Genomic DNA, 11,106 nt, shown 5'->3' with positions numbered 1-11,106 from the left:
ACCTTTAAATCGCAACAGTTAAACCATTAAAATAACTTCCACTAGAATTATCCAATTATTATTTGGCCTTCCTTCGCAAAATTTTATGCAGGCAATTGCCTTTACATCTAATTCCAATGTAAAACAGTTGGTTTATTAAGTTACATTACTGCATGTTATCTGATCAACTGGTTCTCAAAAGACTAAAATTGCCAAACAAAATGTTCAACTTTTTTGGTAACTGTGAGTTTGACTGCAGCTATACATATGTTCCAAAGGTGATGGCACATGAGATGTCTCCCACTTTTACGTTCACCACTTTACCTGCCCTTGGAGGTTAATGTTAATTTATTTCAATAACAAATTATATTTTGAGGATTTAATTGATAGTGACTTCATCAATTTTAGACACAATGATTGCATGATCATGGTTGGATTTCTCATAATTATGCATGGAAAAAAGTTGGTGCCATGAAATTAAACAGATCCAGCAATAAAGTAATTTCATATATTAAGTAAGTATAAAATACTTAAGCAAATCATGATACAACAAAACAAAGGAACACACAAATAATCAATCAGTCCTCACTGAACACTCTGAAATGTGGAAGATCTTGGTTGCAATATACTAGTAGAAGTAACTGAACATATATCACACTATATTATGAAAGCTTATTTCTAAGGATGAGGTAGAGTAGGGATAGGAAAGTCCTTGGGCAATTCAGGAATTGTTGGCAACACGGGCTTAGGGGGGTCATGGAATTCTGGCACCTTTGGTACTTCTAGTTTTGGCAGTGTTGGTAGCTCTGGCTTTGGAATTTCAGGAATGGTGGGCTTCGGAAGCTCGGGAATTTCAGGCTTTGGAAGCACAGGGACCTCAGGTTTTGGAGCCTCAGGAAGAGTGGGCTTCGGAAGCTCAGGAATTTGAGGCTTTGGAAGCACCGGGACCTCAGGTTTTGGAACCTCAGGAAGAGTGGGCTTCAGAAGCTCGGGAATTTCAGGCTTTGGAAGCTCAGGAAGAGTGAGCTTAGGAACCTCGGGAATTTCAGACTTTGGAAGCACGGGAAATGTAGGCTTGGGAAGCTCTGGTACTTCGGGTTTTGGAATTTCTGGAATGGTAGGCTTTGGAATCTCAAGAAATGTCGGTTTGGGAAGCTCAGGGATTTCAGGCTTCGGAATGTCAGGAAGTGCTGGTTTGGGAATCTCTGGAACATCTGGCTTTGGAACCTCGGGAATTTCAGGTTTCGGAATGTCTGGAAGTGTTGGTTTGGGAATCTCAGGAACTTCTGGCTTTGGAAACTCGGGTACCTCCAAAAGATTACGTGCCTCACCAACCATTTTTCCACCGTTGATTGATGCTAGAGTGACTGAAACAAGAATTATTAGGAAGGAATTGAGGTGGGAATGCGCCATTGTTGTTCTTAAGGGTTGAAACTTTAACAATAATAAGATACCAGGAAAGTGATTTGTTGTTCGTTTGAGGATGTATAGGTCTGTGTTGATCTGGATATATATAGAAGAAGTGGAAATTAATGTGGAATCTGGACAAACTAATAAAGTAGATAAGTTTGGTTGGAATTATTGGTAAACTCAGCATGTTAGCTCAACTTCTCATCTCCAAAAGTACGTGTCCGAATTGTGGTATAAGTCTGAGCAGGGAGTTGGTGAGTTGACTTAGAGGTTTGAAATACGAGCCTACTTGTTTATTTATTTGATCATCTTCAGGACCGTACATATTCACCTCATTTGTTATCCTTATAGGCAAAATTCATACTTAAATTATAGCAACACATTTTTATCGTTACCAAAACTGATAAAAAAATGCCTGGCAGCTTATATTAGTCGTTTTTTAATGCTGCAATTGTTAGTGGATTTAAAATATATTTAACTTGTATAGGAATGTTTTAAGCTATAGCGTACACTTAAAACATATGTTTCCCTGTAAAAGGAGACAAAGTCGGGATGGTATTGATGCCACTCGGTCTTGTGGGAACCCCACCCTCCTGCCCGGTGTGGCTTGGATCCGCAAAAACCCCACACAGGATTGTGACACCCATTATCCCAATCCTCTAATGGCTATTTCCAACAGAAAATATTATTGTTTTAATAATAAAAAGTTCATTTAAACCTATAAATAAATCAAGCAGTTTACCCTTATTTCATACCAAAAAAATCTTTAACCATCTTCTCAAAACGTACAAAAGTTTTAATAGATCTTTTTAAAATATTGTTGTCTAGCTAGCTCGTCATTCGGTAGTGATTACGGTGGTCAAGAAGTCGTAAGTCTAGTCCAAAGAACCAAGTAGAGTTGCGGTGAAGAATGTAGTCGCACACACGAACGACTAGTGATAGATTATTTTTGATGGTATTATTCATTTATACGGATAAGAATATCTGCATAGACCAACCATTCGTGACTTAGAAGTTTCATATGACGCTCATGAAGAATCCATGTATCACCTGGGATGATAGGAAGCGTTCATTGTACACGCCAGCCTTGGCCGCATTGCTCAATGGAGTGGCGAGTCCAATTCATATGAGGAGATCACAAGTACACAACGATAGCTCTCGAAGAGATTGCCAAGCAAGATATAAATTGTTTTGTACGTAATGAGTTTGTTTTTTTTCATCTGGTCGAATAACGATCTAAACGCTCTATACCACTCGCCATTATTCAATAAGCAAATGCATGAAATGAGACCATGTGTCCATTTGATGTGAATCAGAACCATTTTAAATTAGGTTACTATCTAGCAGGTGGTCTGCTTCGGTGGTGTTCCCTAAAAAAATGCATTTAATAGATCGGAAAACAACCCTTAAGTTTGCAAAGGCATAAGAAGTAGCAAGAAAAGACGTTTAAATGGCTTTTGGTTTTTGAAAGCAACATGGTGAATAGTTTGATTATATGCACACATGGTTGTCAAAATTCCCATTAGTCGTTGATTGATCGCTAGTCCCTACTACATCGACTCGTACGTGCCCGATTAATCGACTTTTGTTTTCAAATTTTGTCAAAATTAAGAAATTTACATTTAAATTTTGGTGTTTGTGTGTGTGCGCGTGCGTGTGTATTTGTGTGTGTGTGTGTGTTTTGGGTTTTATATTTTAGACCGAGGCATCGACTCATTCAACAAATGGAATCATACTACTAAATCTCCCCGGTGGCCGTGTGTTTCTGATTATGTATGTATGAATGCATGCATGCATGCATGCATGCATGTATGTATGTATGTTTGTATGTATGTATGAGTGCTTTTCATGTGAATCATTCAACAAATGGAATCATACTACTAAATCTATCTGTTGTGTTTCGATTGCATTTGTTCGTCCTATTATGGATTGTTAATTGAATCGAACTCTCCACATCCATCCATAGATCTTTCAAGAGTGAATACATGTTGTAGATCGATCCAAGATCCGAGCTTGTTTATCAGCGTTCGACAAGCTTCCACACCGGGGCTTAGTTTTCACAATTGGTATAAGGCGGGTTACCGAATCATTCATAGTAACCGTTGAATTTGAAAAGTTACATATAAATTTCAATCCAATTAGTCTCGATTAATTTCTAGTCGTATCATTTTACAGAATATAATCATAAAGGATGAGGGCATGGAAATATCAACGGCAATGTGGCCAATAACATTTCATTAGTGCTGTTAGGCCTCGTTTTGTATATTCGCTGTAATAGGCTTATGTATTAGATGGAGTTTTCATGTACTTGTTTACTTGCTTTCGTTTAGCTTGTTGTACTAGGCATAAGGCCATTAGTACTATGTAATTGCAGGCCATTTGGGCTGGCCCATGAGGCCCAAGTAAATAACCTAGGTGCATGTGGGTATAAATAGCACATTAATTATACACCTATGCACCAAACTTTTGCTTATTCATTCTCTCTTTAGTTCTACTACTTTCTTCTCTACGGTTTCTTAACCATTCTTGATCTAATATCCGAGTAGCATTGGTGATTTTCACTCACCGGTGTTACGGATTGATCCAAACTTTGTTGTTAGATCCATTCACGAGACCTACAATTGGTATCAGTAGCTCACGTACTTGCATAACTCTTCGAATCAGGAAATAAAAAAAACGTTTAAATATTTAAATTCTGCAAAAAGGTTAAAAAATGACAAAAAGATTTTTATGTTTATTTCTATTTTTTTATTTTTACTATATTTCAATATTTTATATTGTTTAATTTAATTTATTTTCTTTCAAAATTGGTTTTCTGTTTGAAAAGATCAGTCGTGCAATGTTCGTTAAGTGTTAGGAACCGAGATTGAATTATATAGAGTGTCTGAAATTGATTTTTTTTGGGTTTGTTTTTAGACGTTCTTTAAAATTGAGGGCATGCTTTGAAATTTTCTAACGTATCAGGATTTTTTTTACCATTTCACGAGTTGGTCAATCCCTATATAAAAAAACATCTCTTCATCTTTCCACTTTTTCATAGATCCATCTCTGAAAACCGTCCATCTCTTTGAGTCGTGATTTCAAGAAATTTCAAAAACAATCATTCAATCGATTGTTGAATCACTTGCTAATCATCCTATATTGCATCTTGTATCATTCACATAGTCAATCTATCAAGGCATCTGCTCGTCATCACACTCTTAATCTATGTTCTTCGTCTCCACGAAACCGGACCTAATGGGTTCAAATTCACTTTCTTAGGGTGTTTGTTTGCTATATTATGTTAAGGCGTATGGATATCGATGGTTAATGAATCGGCGTGTGGAGTTAGTTTGATTTTGAATAGGTTTATAATTGTCTTTTTAACCTATCTAGAGTACTTGTTTCACTACTAGAAAAAGAGATGTTTTTCTGCAACCGAATTGTAGGAAATTTGTTGGAAAACTCTAGTTTCAAGCAGTTTTCCAACAAAAAAGTTGTTGGAAAAACAAATGCTTGAAAATCTTTTTCAACCATTTTGCAACAACTTTTCTTACATAATTGCTACAAAAACATGTGGTTGTAAAGTTCCTACAAATTTCCTACAAAAACTATTTTGACTTAACATAATGTTTATTAGATAATATTGTAGTAAAGTTGGAGTTTATATTTTTTGTTGAAAATCTGTTGGAACTACCTGTCGTAGGAAATTTGTAAGAAATGTTTGTGAGAAAATAACTTGTTTTCTAGTAGTGTTTGCATGGATATATGAAATTAGGAGGCTCGTTGAAATGGAAATTAGATCTTTGTTGTGAGATGACATATATGAGATTTAGATATGAGATTGAACAAATTTACCTTTGGTTCAACTTGCATTCTTGTTCTAACTAACAAAAATTTTCCTTCACGCAAACGGTTTTTGCTGTTTTGATCCAATTTGAAAATTGGATATTCTCTAATTCGCAATATAGATCGCGCAATTAAAATCAGTCTTGCGTCCAAGTAACTTCTCGCAATGAAATTTTATCTCGCAACTAATCAACTTGCAATTCACGTATCTCGCAATCACAATTAACCTCGCAACACTATTTAACTCCCAAACCGTATCTTTCTTCAATTATATGTATCTCGCAATCATTATGTAACTCGCAACAATGGGAAAATTCGCAACATGATTGTATTCTATTTCGCAATGGGAATTTTTGTCGCAAAATTATTTTCTTGCAAATGGGTTTGTCGTGCATATTGTTTCCATTTCGCATAGGGGTTCATTAATTGATTATCTTGCAACCGTCAATTAGGAAATTTAACTTTGCGAAGTCAATGATCTTCAAGAACACTTATCTGCGATTTAACCGCTATTGTAAATTGAGAGATAAATGTATGCGGAATTCACTAACAACACTCGGATCTCGTATCTTAGTTTCAAACAAAAGAATGAAAGATGGAGTGTTTAGTGAGAGAAAAATTCTTTTATTTCCTTGAGGTGTTATGGAGAAATGGGTAAAGTGGACCTTTATAGGGTCCCCATTTTCCAACTTTTACATTTCGTTCATACAAAATAAACGTACTGAGTACGTAATCACCGAATATAAGCAAATAGAAAGACATACACAATCTAATAGTACTATATAATATTAGCCCTACAATCTCCATGGAGTATCTCGAGGAACCTTCGTCAAGTTCTTTGCTTCGTTTTTATTTCTTGAAATCTATTACTTGTCTTGATCCTAGGGCTTGGATGAGATTGAATATTTGACAATTATTTATTTTCCATTCTTATAAACTTGAATTTCAATCTTGTTTTCTAGGAAGGATCGGCAACAACAATTTTTTGAAACCTCATATGCGGGAGGCTTGACATCTAATTTTCTTTGGTTGACTTTCTTGAGCCGACTAATTTCTTCTACCGATTTTCAGACATGATCAGATTATTTTTAGGTTCAACCACCAACTTTCACCTTCTCGTTATCTTTTAAGCGTTTCATCCTCTACAACTCAAGTCTTTTAGCCCAGCAGACTTGATCTTGATCTACATGTCCTTGTATAACTACACAAAACTTATAACGAATAAGTTTCGTTCACAAACCCTCTCGAGGGTGAAAGAAGAATTGCCTTTTTCAAAACATGTCCCGTCAACTTGTAAATGATTTGTTTAAATCACAGGTTTCCAATGAGATTTGCATGAACGACCTTGACAACTAAAGACATGATTTTAAATAAAGCAAAGATTTAACAAAATAGGTACGGACATAATAAAATCTTAAAATATTTTTGGCATTTACATATATTATAATATTACGAATATATATACACAATATTTTGAAGTTGAAACATAAAATAAAATAAAAAAATTGAAAAAGATAGGAGTAAAGATGAAATTAATATTATATAACAATAATATTTATAAAATTTTGTAATGAATTTAATATTTTTGTGAGAAATATCACAACATGGAATCATAATGATCGTTAATTTCCTAGATCACACTTCAATTTGGATGTTACTATGCCAAGAATCCAAAGTCGACTGTAGATATGTTAATGTATGTATTTAGCACAAAACTTATGTTGTCCCATTTAATCTGAAAAGTTACTGACTCCATCATACCTCAGCCATAGTTTGTGTTTACTAGTTCACCCTTAATTGACACAGACCCCTAATGATTGATCAAAACATTTTAAACTTATTTAAACTTTTTGCAAACTTTTTCAAACAATAAAAGTTGAACCATAGACTTGCTTTCCAAGTTCGGACTTACATGCGTTTATATAAAGTGTTTAGGACTTAGTTGCTTGCCCCAAGTTACGTGTTTATAATATACCACTTTTTCTTTGTTAATTATCAACATTTTGTGTTGAGAATTTTCAACATTTTTTGTGTTGAATTTTAATTTTTTAAGCACTTTGCAGTTTTTCTGTTTTATCATTTTGATTTTCAATATTTGTATTTAAAGCAAGAATAATTTTCTAGTGATCAATCACTAACGGGCTCATGTATGACTAACTAATATTTTTTTTTCTTTTATCGATATGACTTAACGTGGAGTCATGTAACTGCTTCTTATATGTAAACCAACTAGCATAGGCGTATAATTTATATTATATCACTATGACACTTACTCATTTGTCAAGCCTATCTACACATCAAACAATGATAAAATATTCATGTGTTAGGATCATTAAAGATAACTTCATATCATTTTTCATAGGTCCGATCAATTTTCAAACTTTTTATAAACTTTAAAATATTCAACTTTCTCTAAGTAGGAGCTCCCTCAAAACGAGAGAATATCTTTATGAAACTTCTTCTGATTTTCTTAAAGAGAGTATAAAATCTTTTTGGCAAGTCAAGTGACTCTTTTTGTTTTTCTTAAGACAAACTAAAAGTCTTTTTGGTGAGTTAAACTTAACTCATTTCCTCCCTCTAAAAATGTGACATATTTGAAAATATTAATAAATTTACATACAAAAATATATATTCAGTTGTTTTAATTAAAATTGATCATGCCGAGCGATTCGACATGAAATCGATGGCTTTAGTGAAGGGTTAGAAAACTGTTGTCAGATGTACTATCTTAAGCATGTGTTATAACATTGTATAACAAAGTTTTAAAGATTCAAACCGAGACCTAGTAGCTGATGCTGAATCCATCACTTGAGAGAAGTAGTTGGGTGAGTTGAGTTTGAGAAACGCTTGACAAGTTGTGGTTGAGCCATTTGAACATGGTTGACGTTGTTGAAGCACAAAGTACCATATGAAATATTTCCTATTCCTTGAAGTTTTCCCATGTCGTTTTTGAAATACTCGAATCCGCTATCGAATGGTTTAGCATAAAATAGATAACAAGGGTTCGTCTCCCATTATATTATGCCTGGTGCAACCACTATCTATGTACCTAATACTATTGATAGTCCTCCGTGATTGACATTACATGCACTAAGCGTTTAAATGGACATTGGTTCCCGAGACACTTTGTCTCGGGTCAACCATAAACTGATTAAACTTATTTTATTTCCAAAAAACAATTTATTTCTTGTTGATGCCTCACTTGATGAATAATAGTCCTTAGGAATCCAAGAAAAAACTTGGTTTTGCCAATTTTGGACTTTTCTTTTCTTGATGTTAAAACTGTTTTTTATGAATTCTCAAACTTTACAGTCTTGGGATCCTTTTTTATTCTATCCTTTTTAGTTTTCGAAATATGTTTGTTTTTGCGTTATATTAAATTTGTATCTCACATCCACTTCACTTGGTTCAATTCGGGTCGTCAATTCGGTTTAGGTCGGGTCAAACAATAGAAACTCTCTATTTAATATTCTACTAAAACACAATTTTTTTTCTTCATCCTTTCTTATGAAAAAAGAAGTTGGTTTTCAACTTTCCAACGTATGTTTTAATCCAAAAATCAAAACACAAAAAAGTGTCACTTAAATGCTGAACTCACATGATCAAATCTTACAATAGTTCCAAACCATAACCTGGTCTATGCTTGCCTCCATTGTTTGTTTCGATTAATGATTTCACACCCACACGAGTCGGTTCTAACCTCAGGCCTCAACGGACAATTAAACTAGCGAGCGAAAAACGTGATGGGGCCAGGTCCTGTTCGGCCCACTGAAAGATCCGCCCTTGCTAAGGTTTATAGGCTTTGAATTTTCCATAATGCATGCATCACGAAGAAAACACTTAGAAACAAATGCAGCATAGTGTTTATTTCGGATAATCATAGGACCAGAAACAATTCAACAATACAGTGACCATCGTTGCTGGTTGGATTTCTCATAATTATGCATGGAAAAAAGTTGGTGCCATGAAATTAAACAGATGCAGCAATAAAGTAATATCATATATTAAGTAAGTATAAAATACATAAGCAAATCATGATACAACAAAACAAAGGAACACATGAATAATCAATCAGTCCTCACTGAACACTCTGAAATGTGGAAGATCTTGGTTGCAATATACTAGTAGAAGTAACTGAACATATATCACACTATAGTATGAAAGCTGATTTCTAAGGATGAGGTAGAGTAGGGATAGGAAAGTCCTTGGGCAATTCAGGAATTGTTGGCAACACGGGCTTAGGGGGGTCATGGAATTCTGGCACCTTTGGTACTTCTAGTTTTGGCAGTGTTGGTAGCTCTGGCTTTGGAATTTCAGGAATGGTGGGCTTCGGAAGCTTGGGAATTTCAGGTTTTGGAAACACAGGGACCTCAGGTTTTGGAGCCTCGGGAAGAGTGGGCTTCGGAAGCTCAGGAATTTCAGGCTTTGGAAGCACCGGGACTTCAGGTTTTGGAACCTCATGAAGAGTGGGATTCAGAAGCTCGGGAATTTCAGGCTTTGGAAGCTCAGGAAGAGTGGGCTTAGGAACCTCGGGAATTTCAGACTTTGGAAGCGCGGGAAATGTAGGCTTGGGAAGCTCTGGTACTTCGGGTTTTGGAATTTCTGGAATGGTGGGCTTTGGAATCTCAGGAAATGTCGGTTTGGGAAGCTCAGGGATTTCAGGCTTCGGAATGTCAGGAAGTGCTGGTTTGGGAATCTCTGGAACATCTGGCTTTGGAACCTCGGGAATTTCAGGTTTCGGAATGTCTGGAAGTGTTGGTTTGGGAATCTCAGGAACTTCTGGCTTTGGAAACTCGGGTACCTCCAAAAGATTACGTGCCTCACCAACCATTTTTCCACCGTTGATTGATGCTAGAGTGACTGAAACAAGAATTATTAGGAAGGAATTGAGGTGGGAATGCGCCATTGTTGTTCTTAAGGGTTGAAACTTTAACAATAATAAGATACCAGGAAAGTGATTTGTAGTTCGTTTGAGGATGTATAGGTCTGTGTTGATCTGGATATATATAGAAGAAGTGGAAATTAATGTGGAATCTGGACAAACTAATAAAGTAGATAAGTTTGGTTGGAATTATTGGTAAACTCAGCATGTTAGCTCAACTTCTCATCTCCAAAAGTACGTGTCCGAATTGTGGTATAAGTCTGAGCAGGGAGTTGGTGAGTTGACTTAGAGGTTTGAAATACGAGCCTACTTGTTTATTTATTTGATCATCTTCAGGACCGTACATATTCACCTCATTTGTTATCCTTATAGGCAAAATTCATACTTAAATTATAGTAACACATTTTTATCGTTACTAAAACTGATAAAAAAATGCCTGGCAGCTTATATTAGTCGTTTTTTAATGCTGCAATTGTTAGTGGATTTAAAATATATTTAACTTGTATAGGAATGTTTTAAGCTATAGCGTACACTTAAAACATATGTTTCCCTGTAAAAGGAGACAAAGTCGGGATGGTATTGATGCCACTCGGTCTTGTGGGAACCCCACCCTCCTGCCCGGTGTGGCTTGGATCCGCAAAAACCCCACACAGGATTGTGACACCCATTATCCCAATCCTCTAATGGCTATTTCCAACAGAAAATATTATTGTTTTAATAATAAAAAGTTCATTTAAACCTATAAATAAATCAAGCAGTTTACCCTTATTTCATACCAAAAAAATCTTTAACCATCTTCTCAAAACTTACAAAAGTTTTAATAGATCTTTTTAAAATATCGTTGTCTAGCTAGCTCATCATTCGGTAGTGATGGTGGTTTGAAAGTCACAAGTTCCTTGGTTTAGTCGCACAAGCGATAAGTTGTCATCCTAAAGAACCAAGAGTTATGGTAAAGAAAGTTTGTGAAGCAACACACGAGCGACTAATGAGAGATTTTTTTTGGCTAG

The 11,106-nt window shown here is 35.4% G+C and overlaps 1 protein-coding gene across 4 annotated transcripts; it reads right to left on the bottom strand.

Moving 5' to 3' along the window:
• Positions 1 to 510: 510 nt before the first annotated feature.
• On the bottom strand, positions 511 to 10,626 carry LOC143577796 (uncharacterized). Of its 4 annotated transcripts, none has more exons than XM_077061525.1 (4): positions 9,821 to 10,626; positions 9,482 to 9,637; positions 1,015 to 1,062; positions 511 to 966 (listed from the first exon to the last, which is right to left on the bottom strand). In XM_077061525.1, the coding sequence occupies exons 1-4, from the start codon at positions 10,121 to 10,123 to the stop codon at positions 658 to 660; spliced, it is 816 nt and encodes a 271-aa protein (XP_076917640.1). In that variant the 5' UTR covers positions 10,124 to 10,626; the 3' UTR covers positions 511 to 657. The 4 variants fall into 4 exon arrangements, with proteins under 4 accessions (XP_076917640.1, XP_076917641.1, XP_076917642.1 ...); XM_077061526.1 differs by having other exon boundaries at positions 511 to 1,062; positions 9,821 to 9,865; positions 9,938 to 10,604; XM_077061527.1 differs by having other exon boundaries at positions 511 to 1,062; positions 9,482 to 9,673; positions 9,938 to 10,622.
• Positions 10,627 to 11,106: the final 480 nt, after the last annotated feature.

This window comes from Bidens hawaiensis, unplaced genomic scaffold (assembly GCF_021521415.1).
Source record: "Bidens hawaiensis isolate Kalapana, Puna unplaced genomic scaffold, B.hawaiensis_p1.1 tig00028807_1, whole genome shotgun sequence".
NCBI classification, from domain to species: Eukaryota; Viridiplantae; Streptophyta; class Magnoliopsida; order Asterales; family Asteraceae; genus Bidens; species Bidens hawaiensis.
The sequence above is the reverse complement of the archived record's forward strand: the minus strand, read 5'-3'. Positions and strand labels throughout refer to the sequence as shown.